The sequence below is a fragment of the Lucilia sericata genome, unplaced genomic scaffold, assembly GCF_015586225.1.
Source record: "Lucilia sericata isolate MDLA Ls3-8-SP2 unplaced genomic scaffold, ASM1558622v1 Contig001977F_arrow, whole genome shotgun sequence".
In the NCBI taxonomy this organism is placed as follows: domain Eukaryota; kingdom Metazoa; phylum Arthropoda; class Insecta; order Diptera; family Calliphoridae; genus Lucilia; species Lucilia sericata.
This window is the reverse complement of record NW_023995848.1, coordinates 1-17,500: the sequence shown is the minus strand read 5'-3', so window position 1 is coordinate 17,500 and position 17,500 is coordinate 1. Positions and strand designations below refer to the sequence as shown.

Here is a 17,500-nt window from a genome sequence, read left to right as displayed (position 1 = left end):
ACAAATATTCGAGTGCGTTTTGCTAAATAATGTGTGAACAAAAATGTAAAATGCGTAGAAAAAAATTATAATAAAATTTAAAAGAATCTGAAGAAAAAGCTATAAGAAAAATAACTAAAAAACCACTTTGTAGAACAACTGTATACTTGGGCTGCACTATACACCCATAAAAATAATTAAGTGCAATGACAAAGAAAAAATCTCTAATAATAAAAACTTTACGCCTTCAACTGTTAACATCTGCCAAAAACCTTTAAGAGATTTAAAGAGTTACTAAGAGCAATCAGTAGCTTACAAATACACTCAAAGTACAAAAGCTTTAAAAATAAATTTACTTTTTAGCCATTGTTTGTATTTCGATAAAGCAGAGGTCAAAGTTCACAAAGCTTTTCAAATAAAACTTTTTATTTGATTTTGAATTTGGAATTTACAACAATTTATGAATAAATTGTACTAAAAGCTTTCACAGATAATCAAGCTTTTAATAGAAAGCAGTAAATAATGTAGTGAAATTGGTAAATATATAAAAAGCTTCAAGATTGTCTTGTAGTATCGTAATGAAGTCAAATTCTGGAAGGAACTGTAGTATATCCAGTTTACTTGAGGGAGCTTTTCACATCAATTATATAAATCATTTCAGAAGCACAATACGATTTTATGAAATTAAATGAAGCTGAATTTCTTAATGTAGGAAAGCTTTCGAAAAGCTTTTCCGACTTTGTTTTAGCATTATTTTGTAACCATAAAATTTTTAACAACTAACTTTGACATTATGATCCAGATCGATTGACATTACAATCCAATCTATGAAATCGTATTGAGAGCTCCTAGAGAGAGCTTTTTTCATTAATAATCTAATTTATTTCAGAAACTCATTATGATTTAATGAAATTAAATGAAGATGAAGGCGAGCTTTCAAAAAGCTTTTTTGACTATGTTTTAGCATATTTTGAAAAGATCTAATCAAATCAAGTTAAATGAAACTGATTTCGGTGGCTTTATTAAGGAATCATCTTATAGTTTTGTTGCGTGTAACTCTAAGTCTGGAATATTATAGACTCTCTACAACAACTTTGGCAAAAAATTAAATAATAATAAAAATATGCAATATTGTTGAAGAGAGTATTTACGCTTCTTTTCTTCATAGTTTAAAGCATAGATGTCAATGTTTTATTTAGATGGTTTCTTTTCCAGGTTTTCCTCCTTTTAAGCACTTTGTTTTTTTGTTGGTTTCCACTACGTAGCAAGGAGGCCTGTTAGTTATTATTTTTATTATTGTAGCCATATATACAACGCCCAAGGCATTTTAGCGTTTAAAAGGCGCACGCGCAAAAACTCTAAGAAAAAATACGAGTATTAATTTAAATTCAAGCAGTCAAACAACCACACAAACCTCAACTAACAAATACAACAACAACAATTATGTTTGATGGCTTAGACCCGCTTTAAGTATAGTAAAGAAAAAAAAAATAGTTATGAACCAAGTTAAGAGTGAGTGTGTGAGCCAATGTTTTTTTCTTTCTTTGTGGTTAAGAAAAGAAAATGCGTAGGCGAACTCGTTCATGACAGTTGTCTTAGATGGTTTTGGTGGTTGGTTGGTTGGTTGGATGGAGTAAAACTTACAAATGTAATAACGCTAAACCAAGTTATTTCTACTTTACTGAACAAAAAAGCAAATCAGCTAAAAACAAAAGTAAAAATAATGTTAACAACATTTTACTATATGTTTATACAACTAGGATAATACTTAGTACGTTGAATATTTGATCAAACAAAAATTGATCATACAAGTATGTGGCCGTTTGTTTTTTTTTTCTTTTGTAACTTTATTTTCTGTGAGTCTGTCCATTTATCTTGTGGGCTTTCTTTGCTTATAGAGTGTGGGAAAGTTTGTGGTTTTTTTCTCTCTTTCAAACCAGGCGAACTGTTAACGATCTTTGATGTGATAAGTTTCGGTTTTTGTAGTTTTACGCTTTTCTATCAATTTTTTTCTGTTTGGCATAACTTTAAAATAAACCGATCAATGTCTTGTGATAATCTTCCATGGTCTACCCCCTTAAACCAAAAAAACAATGATATGCCTATTCAAGCGTAAAATTCAAAACATACAACAGGGATGGTAAGAGGGAGAGAGAAATGTTAATAGAGATCAGTTTGGTAAAGATCATGATTATGTTAATATTGAAACGATTTGGAGGCATTTTCATAGTCGGACGTATTTAATGGAGAATGATCCAAGTTTTGGATTTACAAGATATCTTGAGGCTTTGTAATGTTGATTTTAACTAATATACGGACAGAAGGACAGGCCAGTGCTAACTCTCAGACGTATGCCTGACCGATCGATCCAAGACATATCCACAATATATCTACAGGCTTCGTAATGTTGATTTCAACTAACATAAGGACAGACGGACATCCAGTGCAAACTCTCGAACATAAGACTGGCAGTTCGATCCAAGATTTGAATCCACAAGATATCTGAAGGTTTCGTAATGTCGATTTTAACTAATAAACGGACAGAAGGACAGGCCACTGCAAACTCTCATACGTACCTATGTCTGGCAGATCTATCCAAAATTTTGGTGCGCAAGATCGGTGAATCAAGATTTACAGTAACAAAATTTAAAAGATTAATCCAAAACGTGGGTCCAACAGACACCTGGGGTCTTCGGAATAATGTGTTCATCTAAGATTTGGATTCATATGATATCAGAGGACATTATATATTATACAACTGACAATTTTTGTCACGTTTCTGTTGATTCATAATAGCAAAGCTATCGAAACCGTATCTGACAGATTGATCTATGATTAGGGTTTGAAAGATATCGGAGGTCTGGAAAAGACTTTGTAGATTTCTGATCGTATCTCTGTGACATTGATGGGCAGGTTTTACTGATATATAACAAAATTCTCGAACTTATATCTGATAGATGAATCCAAGATTTTTCTCCAAAAGATGATCAGTGAAAAATAAGCTAAAGTCTAAAGTCTCTGCAATCTATAAATACTACTTCAGTTAAGTTTTATAAAAACTACTAACTTATCCAACCCTGCTAAGTGCATTAAGAATTTTCTCTCTCTATCACAATTTTATCTCCAAGTGATCATCAATAAGAGTGCGTGTGTGTATTTGTATAAGAAACAAAAAAAGATTTTAAGATTTGATGTTTGATTTGAAGTTATTGACAAATTTTTGTTGTTTACACAAAGTGTATTTGGATGTACATATGTATGTAAGTAAGTATTATAGGAAAATTATGTTTAAATTTGTTTATTCTTATTATGTATAGGAAATTCGGTTTTAAAGCCTTTAATCTTTGATTTTTTCTTTGATAAATGGCCTAAAGGTATTTATTTTTCACTACTACATCTTCTTCCTTTTAATTTGTTACATGTGACTACCCACACATTTGTTTACATAGAGTCGATTCATTGTAGCATACGGAAATTTGTATTGTAACTAAAGATTATTTGTGTGTGTATGTTTAAGAGTTAATAAGATTTTCTTGTAATTGTTATTAAATTTGAGTGTGTTTGTCCCAGGTTTAAACATTAACAAAAGAAAACTTAACTTTACCAACGAAAAAAAAAAGAAATGTAAATAAATTTTCTTTCAATTCAAAAACAAAATTTCAACAAAACATTAATTTTAGCCTGTTTTTGTTGTGTTCTTACCGATGTTTGGGTTTCTTAATACCAAAGTACAACGCCGCACGTACCGATTAATGTCCATTTATTTAAAACGTCATTTATAAACATTTTCTGCTGTTAAGGTTGTCAGTCAGTCATTGAGTTTAGTTTTTTTTTAAGTTTTGTTGTTTATTACTCATGTGTGATTTTTTGTTGATTTTTTTTCTTTCTTTTTTCACAGAGGCGTTCAATGTCACGATACTGTGAGTGGTGCCCAATGTGATTCCTGTCCTTTGGGCTATGAGGGTGATGGTCGCACTTGCACTAAACGTAATCCCTGCTTAGATGGTCCTTGTCCTTCAGGTTAGTAATTTTTCGTAACAAATTATGTCATCAGTTGTAAGTTTAACATTTCAACTTTAGATAAATAGTGACTTTTATTTTACACTTAAATGTAAAATTAAAGGTACAGTTACAGAGTTTAGTATAAAATGTAAACATTTGTAAACCTTTAGGTTTCTAATTACTAGTTTTTTACAATTTAGGTTTAAGTTAATCAAGGATTAAAACTATTTAAAGTGACTTAGATTTAGGTTAAACCTTGTTTAGCTCAAAGTTCTAGTTCTGTACTAGTTCTGTTCTAGTTCAGTTCTAGTTCAGTTCTAGTTCAGTTCTAGTTCAGTTCTAGTTCAGTTCTAGTTCAGTTCTAGTCAGTTCTAGTTCAGTTCTAGTTCAGTTCTAGTTCAGTTCTAGTTCAGTTCTAGTTCAGTTCTAGTTCAGTTCTAGTTCAGTTCTAGTCAGTTCTAGTTCAGTTCTAGTTCAGTTCTAGTTCAGTTCTAGTTCAGTTCTAGTTCAGTTCTAGTTCAGTTCTAGTTCAGTTCTAGTTCAGTTCTAGTTCAGTTCTAGTTCAGTTCTAGTTCAGTTCTAGTTCAGTTCTAGTTCAGTTCTAGTTCAGTTCTAGTTCAGTTCTAGGTCAGTTCTAGTTCAGTTCTAGTTCAGTTCTAGTTCTAGTTCAGTTCTAGTTCAGTTCTAGTTTAGTTCTAGTTCAGTTCTAGTTCAGTTCTAGTTCAGTTCTAGCTCAGTTCTAGTTCAGTTCTAGTTCAGTTCTAGTTCAGTTCTAGTTCAGTTTAGTTCAGTTCTAGTTCAGTTCTAGTTCAGTTCTAGTTCAGTTCTAGTTCAGTTCTAGTTCAGTTCTAGTTCAGTTCTAGTTCAGTTCTAGTTCAGTTCTAGTTCAGTTCGTTCAGTTCTAGTTCAGTTCTAGTTCAGTTCTAGTTCAGTTTTAGTTCAGTTCTAGTTAGTTCTAGTTCAGTTCTAGTTCAGTTCTAGTTCAGTTCAAGTTCAGTTCTAGTTCAGTTCTAGTTCAGTTCTAGTTCAGTTCTAGTTCAGTTCTAGTTCAGTTCTAGTTCAGTTCTAGTTCAGTTCTAGTTCAGTTCTAGTTCAGTTCTAGTTCAGTTCTAGTTCAGTTCTAGTTCAGTTCTAGTTCAGTTCTAGTTCAGTTCTAGTTTAGTTCTAGTTTAGTTCTAGTTCAGTTCTAGTTCAGGTCTAGTTTAGTTTTAGTTATATTCTAGTTCAGTTCAAATTAGATTCCTGAACCTATAGAAATTCAAAGAATGAATGTTAATTTCAAAGGGTGAATATTTGTATATTTCTTCTCCCTATTATAAATAACCACGCTCCTGCAACTTTAAATCTAAACCCTTGACTTTTGCGGTATTTTTATTCCTAAATACAGGGTAAAGGTGCGAAATAAATTTTTGACATTAAACCAATTCATGACAGAGGGAGGTCTGCTTTGTTTTAGCTCATACCACGCTACAGTTTTAAAACAATGATTTATGGTTTTTTCCAAAAAAATTAAAGGTTTAACCTTTTTCTGTTAAACTTTAAATAATTTCCTGAGTAAAAAAAAACAAATAAATTGATTTTTACTAATAAGAATTTTGTGAACATTTTTATAGGAAGCATTATAGTGCCAACCCATAATGTACAGCATTATCAAAGGCAGTATACAGCGCGCAAATATTCGGTTATGACATCATAGACCAAAACTATGATGAGAAAACGCCGTCAATAAACAACTTTTGAGAAAAAAATATAATTAATTAAATATTAGATATTTAAGTATAATTTATAAAAAACTACAATTGATTTTAAAAAAGAATTGATAATAAACAATTAATTTACACTTGCACATACACACTACTTACATATCAGGGCTTTAGATCTTTATAGGTCCATACCCTGATACCAACACCACCAAGTATTATGTTATCCAAAATAAAATTAATAATGAAAGTATAAACAATTTGTAATTAAACACAAAATATTAAATGTAAAATTAAATAACTTTTTTTTGTGCACAAATGCTTAATAAACTTAAACATACTTTAAATGAAAAAGAATCTTAATTATAAGACCACGCCTTGCCAGAAAGTGGGTAATATATATATTTTATAAGTTATAAATACAATTTTCGTCTTAAAAAAAGAAAATTTATTTTTTGCTTTAATAAAAATTTGTAAAATAATAAAAAAACGTTCTTTGTAAAATAAATCCTAAAAATTTATTTTTATTTAAAAAAAAAAGTCATAAAAATTTGCTTTAGCAAATTGTGTTTTCATTTATGGAAGAAGAGAGTACGTTTTAAACTATTTCACTGGTAAATACTATAATTTTTTCTTACTTTTTCTTTAGTTAATTCATTCATATTTTTTTATCATTTTTAAAATTTATAACAATATTTTGGTGTTGTGTACTCGATTTTTAGTATTATTAATGATTTTATTTCATTTTTTTTATATTATTTTATATATATTTTCCATTTTCTGGTTAATTATTTATGTATGTTGGTAGTTTATTAGTTTAAAAAAGCATGTGTACTAACAAAACTAATGCATTTTAATAAAAACTTTAACAATTTATTAAAATCTAATCAAAATTTACTAAAAATAACATGATACTAAAATAAGAGGTACTAGAACCTACACTACACCAAAAGGAATTTTACGGAAGAAGAAATTAAACAAGTTTATTCATTTATTACAGACAACATCTAAAGCGACAACTTGTAGTCTTAGACCCAGAGTTCTTTAAAGATCCGAAAATTATGATTTATTCGAAGTCCGATCAATAATAACACAGGCCAACAAAATTTAAAAGTAAACATAGGGTGCAAAGTATTAGTTAGTTAGGTAAGTGTTAGTTAAGTAGTTAGTTAGTAGTAGTAGATAGTTAGTTAGTTAGTTAGTTAGTTAGTTAGTATAGTTAGTTAGTTAGTTAGTTAGTTAGTTAGTTAGTTAGTTAGTTAGTTAGTTAGTTAGTTAGTTTAGTTAGTTAGTAGTTAGTTAGTTAGTTAGTTAGTTAGTTAGTTAGTTAGTTAGTTAGTTAGTTAGTTAGTTAGTTAGTTCGTTAGTTAGTTAGTTCGTTAGTTTTAGTTAGTAGTTCGTTGTTCGTTCGTTCGTTCGTTAGTTCGTTTCGTTATTTTCGTTCGTTCGTTAGTTCGTTCGTTGTTCGTTCGTTCGTTTTCTTAGTTCGTTCGTTCGTTCGTTCGTTCGTTCGTTCGTTCGTTCGTTCTTCGTTGTTCTTCGTTTTCGTTCGTTCGTTCGTTCGTTCGTTTTTCGTTGGTTCGTTCGTTCGTTCGTTCCTTCGTTCGTTCGTTCGTTCGTTCGTTCGTTCGTCCGGTCGTTCGTTCGTTCGTTCGTTCGTTCGTTCGTTCGTTCGTTCGTTTCGTTCGTTCTTTCGTTCGTTTTCGTTCTCGTTCGTTCGTTTTTTCGTTCGTTCGTTCGTTCGTTCGTCGTTCGTTTCGTTCGTTCGTTCGTTCTTCGTTCGTTCGTTCGTTCGTTCGTTCGTTCGTTCGTTCGTTCGTTCGTTTCGTTTTCGTTCGTTTCGTTTCGTTCGATTCGTTTCGTTCGTTGTTCGTTCTTCGTCGTTTAGTTCGTTCGTTCGTTCGTTTGTTAAGTTAGTTAGTGAGTTTAGTTAGTTAGTTATCAAACATCAACCCGGAAAATACAGACTCCTATTCCTGTTGTGCGTTTCCTATAACCGTGCTTCAAGTGGTTAATCAAACCCATGACCTCCGGTCTATCAGACCTTCAACTTTTCGATTCGATATTTTAAACGATAGAGTATATATCTACGTGTTTTACGCTCGTTTTGTCCATATTTAAAAAGTTTTTTATCTTGATCTAATTATCAAAACGGAGTCCTCTCGACTCTACTTGGATGTGTCTTCAAGATGTTAGATTTTGATGGTTATTTAAGAAACCTTCAGACATTTGGTGATCTGAACAATTCGTAAACTTCATAAAAATTCAATATTCATTCACTAACTTAGATTTTTCATAAAAAGTTAAATTTTCACTAAAAATTCAATATTTCGTCAAAAATTGTATTTAACGGAAAAAAAAATCGATTTGTCAATAAAACTCGATTTTTTACTAAAAATTTGAATTTTCACTGAAATTTGACTTTTTACCAAAATTAAAAAAATTTTTCACTAAAAATCGGTTTTTTTTAAAATACGTCTAAAATCGGACTTTTTAAAATTATTTGCCAAAATTTCTAATTTTCACAAAAAATTTGAATTTTTACTAAAAATTTATTTAAATTCAAAATTTTACTAAAAATTCGATTTTTCACTATAACTTGGATTGTTCACAAAAAATTGGACATTTCACTAAAATTTTAGTTTTTCACTTAAAATACCTTTTTTTCGTAAAATCGCTGATAACTCTTATTTTATATTGAATTTCCTTCATTGAGCAGATAATCCATTTCCGATGTATCTCTTTTATATAGGAGTTGAATGTATACAAATCGGAGTACCGCCCTATTTCCAATGCATTTCCTGTACTCGCAGTCAGCGTATCAATGGCAGCCTGTGTGTAGATATAGATGAATGTGAACTCTATCAACCCTGTGATCCGAAAACGACCTGTGTTAATCAAAATCCGGGTTTCAGATGTGAACCGTGTCCCTTGGGTTATAGTGGCATGCACATGCATGGTAATAGGTTTTGAAAGTATATATAACATCGTGTAAAACTAACATATTTGATTCTGTTACAAAGGTTATTATGCTGAATATTGGACTTTGAATTATCAGAAACAAACGTGTTATGATGTGGATGAATGTACGAATGGTATGGCTCGATGTGGACCGAATGCAGTGTGTGTTAATACAATGGTAGGTTTATATAAAATGTTTAGGGAATTAACAGAAAGTAAATAAATTAAAGAAAATGGGTTGAATGTAGAAGGTAGGAGGAAATCCTTTCTTTCAGTTCCCTCACCTTCAGAATTGGTGAAGAGTAAATTCCCTTTATCTTTATTTTGTGCCCTTAAATATAGTCAAATCATTTTTCTTTTTATTTTCCTCACTTGCCAGGGCTCCTATCAGTGCAAATGCCGTGAAGGCTTTGTTTCGAATGGTACTTCGAATTGCTTCCCCATAGCCGATATGTGTCCCGATGGTACAATCTGTAATAGTAATGCCAATTGTGTACTAGCCGATAATTTGAAATACAGATGCAAATGTAAAGTAGGTTGGGCTGGCAATGGTTTAATATGTGGACGCGATCGTGATCTAGATAGTTGGCCTGATCTACAATTACCCTGTTCAGAGTTGCACTGTAAAAGAGACAACTGCCCCGATTTACCCAATTCGGGACAAGAAGATGCCGATAATGATGGCATAGGAGATGGTTGTGATGATGATGCTGATGGCGATTTAATATCGAATGACAAGGATAATTGTCCATTTGTTTACAATGTCGATCAAATGGATTCAGATCATGATGGTGTAGGTGATGCCTGTGATAATTGTCCATTTGTACCGAATCGCAAGCAGTTGGATACAGATGATGATTCTTTGGGCAATGATTGTGATGATGATATGGATAATGATACCGTAATTAATGAGTATGATAATTGTATGTTGGTGCCCAATCCAAATCAATTGGATGTCGATGGTGATGGTATAGGAGATGTCTGTGATAATTGTCCTAGTATTTCGAATCCTTCACAAGAGGATCGTGATAATGATTTGTTGGGTGATGCTTGTGATAGTGAGATTGATGGTGATAATGATGGTATACAGGATAGTGAGGATAATTGTCCCATGGTTAGTAATGCTGATCAGTTGGACACCGATAATGATGGCAAGTAAGTAACTAAAGGCAAAAAGTATTATGCGATCCTATAATTTATCTTAAATTTTTATTAGGGGAGATGCTTGTGATGATGATATGGATGGTGATGGTGTTCCCAATTATAGAGACAATTGTCCTTTGGCCAAAAATCCCAATCAATTGGATTTGAACAGTAAGTTTTTAATTATTAACAATGACGAGGATTTCAGTTTAACTGTCTTTAATCCTATAACTTTAGAAAACGGCAAAGGTGATTTGTGTGAATACGATGAAGACGACGATGGTACTCCCAATATCATAGACAATTGTCCCAATAATTCCATGATATATTCCACTGATTTCCGTACCATACGTTCTGTGATATTGGATCCTGAGGGTGAAGCTCAACTAGATCCCAATTGGGAGGTTCATGCCAATGGCTCGGAAATTATACAAACTTTGAATAGTGATCCCGGTCTAGTGGTGGGTCATGATGCTTTTGGTGGTGTTGATTTTGAGGGTACTTTCTACGTTAACGATGACACCGATGATGATTATGTCGGATTCATATTCAGTTATCAAAGTAATCGTAAATTTTATATAGTAATGTGGAAAAAGAATACACAAACATACTGGCATTCTACACCCTTCCGTGCCTCGGGAGAGCCGGGTATTCAAATTAAATTGGTGGATAGTATTACTGGGCCTGGTTCTATGTTGCGTAATAGTTTGTGGCATACTGGCGATACTAAGGATCAAGTGAGATTGTTATGGAAAGATCCCATGAATATTGGTTGGAAGGAGAAAACTTCCTATAGATGGTCTCTTTTACATCGTCCCGCTATTGGTCTTATACGTCTTAGAATGTTTGAGGGTGATAAGCTAATCTTGGATTCTCATAATGTCTATGACTCTACTTTGAAGGGAGGGCGTTTGGGTGCCTTCTGCTTCTCGCAACAAATGATCATTTGGTCAGATTTGATTTACAAATGTAACAGTAAGTATTCTGAAGATCTATTCTTGACAATTTGAGATCATTATTAATAAATTTATTTTCAATTACCTTTATAGCCCGCGTTCCTGCCTTGGTGTATAATGATTTACCTGGTCATCTGAAACAAAAAGTAGAAATTGATAGATAATTTAGTTTTTTCACTCTTTTTCAAAATGTTGCTGAAAAATTATTTTCAAGAAAAAAATATTGGTGCTACGAGTCCTTTTCTTCTTTATTACTCTTGCCCTCTATTTCTAAATGTATGTTTATAGTTTAGCGTAAAGATATACTGCCAACAGACATGGAGCTATTGGGTCTTAAATCAACTATATATTCAAAACAATTATACGTAATTATAAGTTTAACTGAAATTGCCATAATTTGTATTAGTTATACGATATGAAATCTATGTATTTAATAAATCAAATGAGATTTGTTAAAACTATAATGGTTTAGCTTTAAGATTTTTTACTAGAAATCGTGGGTATTTCAAGAAGTTTAAGTTAAAGGTGGTGGATTTATAATCATATACAAAGGTGGATTATAATCATATACAAATTTCGGTAAGAATATAATGATCCTATGTTTCCCTAAGTGATTTCAATTCTAAACACCGATATAGACTACTAGACTATAGACTAGACTATATACTAGACTATAGACTAGACTATAGACTAGACTATAGACTAGACTATAGACTAGACTATAGACTAGACTATAGACTAGACTATAGACTAGACTATAGACTAGACTATAGACTAGACTATAGACTAGACTATAGACTAGACTATAGACTAGACTATAGACTAGACTATAGACTAGACTATAGACTAGACTATAGACTAGACTATAGACTAGACTATAGACTAGACTATAGACTACTAGACTATACTATAGACTATACTATAGACTATACTATAGACTATACTATAGACTAGACTATAGACTAGACTATAGACTAGACTATAGACTAGACTATAGACTAGACTATAGACTAACTATAGACTAACTATAGACTAGACTATAGACTAGACTATAGACTAGACTATAGACTAGACTATAGACTAGACTATGACTAGACTATAGACTAGACTATTGACTAGACTATAGACTAGACTATAGACTAGACTATAGACTAGACTATAGAGCTAGACTATAGACTAGACTATAGAGTAGACTATAGAGTAGACTATAGACTAGACTATAGACTAGACTATAGACTAGACTATAGACTAGACTATAGACTAGACTATAGACTAGACTATAGACTAGACTATAGACTAGACTATAGACTAGACTATAGACTAGACTATAGACTAGACTATAGACTAGACTATAGACTAGACTATAGACTAGACTATAGACTAGACTATAGACTAGACTATAGACTAGACTATAGACTAGACTATAGACTAGACTATAGACTAGACTATAGACTAGACTATAGACTAGACTATAGACTAGACTATAGACTAGACTATAGACTAGACTATAGACTAGACTATAGACTAGACTATAGACTAGACTATAGACTAGACTATAGACTAGACTATAGACTAGACTATAGACTAGACTATAGACTAGACTAGACTAGACTATAGACTAGACTATAGACTAGACTATAGACTAGACTATAGACTAGACTATAGACTAGACTATAGACTAGACTATAGACTAGACTATAGACTAGACTATAGACTAGACTATAGACTAGACTATAGACTAGACTGGTAACTAGACTATTAACAAGGCTATAGACTAGACTTTAGACTGGTGACTAGACTGTAGACTATACTATAGACTAGCCTACTAGACTATATACTAGACAACAGACTAGACTGGTAAAGTGAAATTTTCTTTTTATTATAGATCAAGCTTTAGTGTTACAAATGATCGCAAGAAATTTAATAGCATTTGCCAGTAGCTTTGACTAAAGTTAAGGCTTGAAAACCATTTTAAATTTACTGATCATATGTTTGCTAGATCAGAGAACTAAACTGTTTCCCTAACCTAATAATTTTCTTCAACAAATAATAAAAAGTAAAGCATATCTTTAGGAAGATTTTATAAAATTTTGGAGTTGCCAGTTAAAAAATTTTCAAATGTGAGCAACAGGTAATAGATCTTGGTAGGAAAAGCTGATTCTGAACCTGATTCTTCTAGATTTAAAATCATTTTTTTGTAAAGTAATTCTACAACAGTAGAGGAAAATTTTGTAAAATAATATTGAACTTTGCACTTAAAAAACATTTCCCTGATATTTGTTATACTTACTACACCTCTTGTGTGTAATGTTGTTTTATAATAGTAAACTCGTTAAATAACTAACTAATTAAATCATAGTCAATTAGTAGTTATTTGTTAATTGTTTTTCATTTTTATTATTTTTTTGAGAACATAAACTACACAGCTAGAAAATATATTTGAATAACATTTTCATTTCATTTCTGATTTTTTAATTTTCTTTCATATTTTGTTAATAATGTAAGGTTATGTTGTTTGTTATGGTAGGTTTATATATAAAGTTTATAACGTTTTGTTTGGGTTTGAAGAAGTTTTATTATTATAAACTTCTTATAACATTATAATATCAAATTGTAACAAAACTAAAAAATTATGTTTTTTTGGCATAATAATGTTTGTATAAATATGTTTTGTTTGTATAAGAATTAAATCAATTAAAATTAGGGTTTTTAGTTAGTTATAAGCAAGTTTGTTGTTGTTTGAGAACAACAAAATTTTAACAATTTTCTTTTAATTTATAAAGATTTGAAACTGCACTTTTTTATAAGATTTATTGTCATTTATTTTTATTTCTTTATACTTAAACTATTAAGTATGTATTTACAAAAAAAAAAAAAATATTATAAAGCTCTTAATCATAAAGAAATTTTAGTTTTAATAAAGCTTTGTATAAATTTAAAAAAGCTTTAATAAACTATTATTTCTTAATGAATAAGAGAGTAAAACTTGAAAGCTTATTTTATTTAAACTTGGAATATTTCAAAGCTTAAAAGCTTAGCTGTTGACTTTTTTCTATAATTTGAAAATATTTGACATTTTTTAAGCTTTAGTGGCTTCTGTTAACAGCTTTAAAATTTCAAAGCTTTAAAGTTTGTGTTAAAAATTTGAACTCCTGTCTCCTCTTCCTCCTGTGGTTTTAATTGTGCGCTGTCTATGCAAGAGAAAAATTGTTATTATTTGGCAATTCGTTTTTTTTTTAATTTTTATTAATTACTAATTTAATTAATAATATAATTTGTTTAAATTATAACATTCTTACTTGACAATTATTATTATTTTTTTTATTAAATTTCTTTTTTTTTTATTTTGCTATAAATACAAATTATTTATTTATAATTTTTTAATCAAGAATATTTACATTGTAAATATTTTATTTTTGAGGTTAAATTTTTGAAATTTTCTTTAAGATTTATAGGCGGGGCGAGTAATAAAATTTTTGTTTTGCTAAAATTTAAAGGAAATTCGTGAGAGTTGTACTTTTGAAAGGAGCACAAATGTTAAAATAAAAAAAATTTTGTATTCTATGGTTGCATTTTTAAAGATATTTTTGAAGAAGACAAGAGACGTGCTTCTGGAATGGAGCGAACACATCTGTCTGTACAAAAATAAATTGCTTAACTAAAGCAGCACGTCGTAATTGTGTTTCTTGTATTTTGTTTAAATTTAAGTTACAAATAACTAAATTCTGCTACATTTGGCTTTTGACTATGCTGTCTATACCGGGGTGGGCTGGCAGCTATTTTATTCCTTGTCATGGCCATTAGCTCCTAATTCCAGCAGTTCATGGGGTTCAGCATTTATCTGTTTTTAAGAAAATTATGAAAATTATTGTATGTTTTATATACAAATTTACTTAAACTTACTCTGTCTACATTTTGCAAATCCTTTTTGGATAAATGATTCACTAAAATTGTGCCCAAAGCATCACACATAACATTAATGGTGGTACGGAAACGATCTCTGTAAACATTATATAAAATAACAACAATTCTTTCCTAATCTTTCAATTTTCAAACTTACAGCAGCCAATCAACGGCAATAATTAGTGATACATCTTTGGGTTCCAAACCCACTGTATCCAATACCATGACCATTGTTACAAGACCAGCTTGTGGTATACCAGCAGCACCTATAGAAGCTGCTGTTGCTGTAATACTAACCGCCACTATGGTACCAAATGAATAGCTCATTTCTCTGTATTGAGCAATGAAGAGAGCGGCCACAGCTTCATACAAAGCAGTACCGTCCATATTAATGGTAGCTCCCACTGGGATAACGAAACGTGTGTTACTCGTGGATCTATGCCCATGCCATCCAAGCACTTAATGGTTAAAGGCATAGTGGCAGAACTGGAGCCAGTGCCAAAGGCTGTGGCCAAGACCTGACTGAGTTTGGCAATGAAGGGATAGGGTAGACGTCGAGTACCCAAGAAGAATATAACAGCAATGGTACCTGTTGGGAAGGAATACTTTAAGATTTCTCTTGTTGTTATATCGATAAGAAAAACTTACCAAAACCGTGCAGGAACAGACCCAGCATTACGGTTACAAAGTACCAACCCAGTGACTGTATGGTATCGGCAATCGATTCCATTTCAATAATCTTGGCAGCAATCAAGAAGGCCACACCGAGAGGGGAAATCCTGCAAAGAGAAAATTCAAATAATTAAAACTGTTTCATATTTTTTCAGTTCTAGTTCTGTTCTAGTTCTGTTCTGTTCTAGTTCTGTTCTAGTTCTGTTCTAGTTCTGTTTTAGTTCTGTTCTAGTTCTGTTCTAGTTCTGTTCTAGTTCTGTTCTAGTTCTGTTCTAGTTCTGTTCTAGTTCTGTTCTAGTTCTGTTCTAGTTCTGTTCTAGTTCTGTTCTAGTTCTGTTCTAGTTCTGTTCTAGTTCTGTTCTAGTTCTGTTCTAGTTCTGTTCTAGTTCTGTTCTAGTTCTGTTCTAGTTCTGTTCTGTTCTAGTTCTGTTCTAGTTCTGTTCTAGTTCTGTTCTAGTTCTGTTCTAGTTCTGTTCTAGTTCTGTTCTAGTTCTGTTCTAGTTCTGTTCTAGTTCTGTTCTAGTTCTGTTCTAGTTCTGTTCTAGTTCTGTTCTAGTTCTGTTCTAGTTCTGTTCTAGTTCTGTTCTAGTTCTGTTCTAGTTCTGTTCTAGTTCTGTTCTAGTTCTGTTCTAGTTCTGTTCTAGTTCTGTTCTAGTTCTGTTCTAGTTCTGTTCTAGTTCTGTTCTAGTTCTGTTCTGGTTCTGTTCTAGTTCTGTTCTAGTTCTGTTCTAGTTCTGTTCTAGTTCTGTTCTAGTTCTGTTCTAGTTCTGTTCTAGTTCTGTTTAGTTCTGTTCTAGTTCTGTTCTAGTTCTGTTCTAGTTCTGTTCTAGTTCTGTTCTAGTTCTGTTCTAGTTCTGTTCTAGTTCTGTTCTAGTTCTGTCTAGTTCTGTTCTAGTTCTGTTCTAGTTCTGTTCTAGTTCTGTTCTGTTCTAGTTCTGTTCTAGTTCTGTTCTAGTTCTGTTCTAGTTTGTTCTAGTTCTGTTTTAGTTCTGTTCTAGTTCTGTTCTAGTTCTGTTCTAGTTCTGTTCTAGTTCTGTTCTAGTTCTGTTCTAGTTCTGTTCTAGTTCTGTTCTAGTTCTGTTTTAGTTCTGTTCTAGTTCTGTTCTAGTTCTGCTCTAGTTCTGTTCTAGTTCTGTTTTAGTTCTGTTCTAGTTCTGTTCTAGTCTGTTCTAGTTCTGTTCTAGTTCTGTTCTAGTTCTGTTCTAGTTCTGTTCTAGTTCTGTTCTAGTTCTGTTCTAGTTCTGTTCTAGTTCTGTTCTAGTTCTGTTCTAGTTCTGTTCTAGTTCTGTTCTAGTTCTGTTCTAGTTCTGTTCTAGTTCTGTTCTAGTTCTGTTCTAGTTCTGTTCTAGTTCTGTTCTAGTTCTGTTCTAGTTCTGTTTCGTTCTGTTCTAGTTCTGTTCTAGTTCTGTTCTAGTTCTGTTCTAGTTCTGTTCTAGTTCTGTTCTAGTTCTGTTCTAGTCTGTTCTAGTTCTGTTCTAGTTCTGTTCTAGTTCTGTTCTAGTTCTGTTCTAGTTCTGTTCTAGTTCTGTTCTAGTTCTGTTCTAGTTCTGTTCTAGTTCTGTTCTAGTTCTGTTCTAGTTCTGTTCTAGTTCTGTTCTAGTTCTGGTCTAGTTCTGTTCTAGTTCTGTTCTAGTTCTGTTCTAGTTCTGTTCTGTTCTAGTTCTGTTCTAGTTCTGTTCTAGTTCTGTTCTAGTTCTGTTCTAGTTCTGTTTTAGTTCTGTTCTAGTTCTGTTCTAGTTCTGTTCTAGTTCTGTTCTAGTTCTGTTCTAGTTCTGTTCTAGTTCTGTTCTAGTTCTGTTCTAGTTCTGTTTTAGTTCTGTTCTAGTTCTGTTCTAGTTCTGCTCTAGTTCTGTTCTAGTTCTGTTTAGTTCTGTTCTAGTTCGTTCTAGTTCTGTTCTAGTTCTGTTCTAGTTCTGTTCTAGTTCTGTTCTAGTTGTTCTAGTTCTGTTCTAGTTCTGTTCTAGTTCTGTTCTAGTTCTGTTCTAGTTCTGTTCTAGTTCTGTTCTAGTTCTGTTCTAGTTCTGTTCTAGTTCTGTTCTAGTTCTGTTCTAGTTCTGTTCTAGTTCTGTCTAGTTCTGTTCTAGTTCTGTTCTAGTTCTGTTCTAGTTCTGTTCTAGTTCTGTTCTAGTTCTGTTCTAGTTCTGTTCTAGTTCTGTTCTAGTTCTGTTCTAGTTCTGTTCTAGT

The 17,500-nt window shown here is 31.9% G+C and overlaps 2 protein-coding genes across 7 annotated transcripts in view; one reads left to right on the top strand and one right to left on the bottom strand.

Annotated features, from left to right (window-relative positions):
- The window catches only part of LOC119613115 (cartilage oligomeric matrix protein), a 41,453-nt gene extending 30,255 nt beyond the window's left edge, over nt 1-11,198 (top strand). For 2 of the 6 annotated variants that reach the window (XM_037969058.1, XM_037969059.1), the window contains 7 exons: nt 3,878-3,999; nt 8,434-8,640; nt 8,705-8,820; nt 9,022-9,797; nt 9,859-9,956; nt 10,023-10,760; nt 10,835-10,905. In XM_037969058.1, the coding sequence (XP_037824986.1) occupies nt 3,878-3,999; nt 8,434-8,640; nt 8,705-8,820; nt 9,022-9,797; nt 9,859-9,956; nt 10,023-10,760; nt 10,835-10,905 (2,128 nt within the window). Of the gene's footprint in view, nt 1-3,877; nt 4,000-5,594; nt 5,973-8,433; nt 8,641-8,704; nt 8,821-9,021; nt 9,798-9,858; nt 9,957-10,022; nt 10,761-10,834 lie in introns of those variants that run through there. The other 4 variants (XM_037969060.1, XM_037969061.1, XM_037969057.1 and 1 more) reach the window with 3 other exon arrangements.
- Nucleotides 11,199-14,311: 3,113 nt separating this feature from the next.
- LOC119613112 (excitatory amino acid transporter 4-like) lies at nt 14,312-15,428 on the bottom strand (the record flags this gene model as incomplete). The annotated part of the gene is given in 5 exon segments (XM_037969055.1): nt 14,312-14,582; nt 14,645-14,741; nt 14,802-15,067; nt 15,070-15,233; nt 15,293-15,428. Coding segments are annotated over 5 exon segments (723 nt in total), but the record flags the coding sequence as incomplete, so codon positions are not given.
- Nucleotides 15,429-17,500: the final 2,072 nt, after the last annotated feature.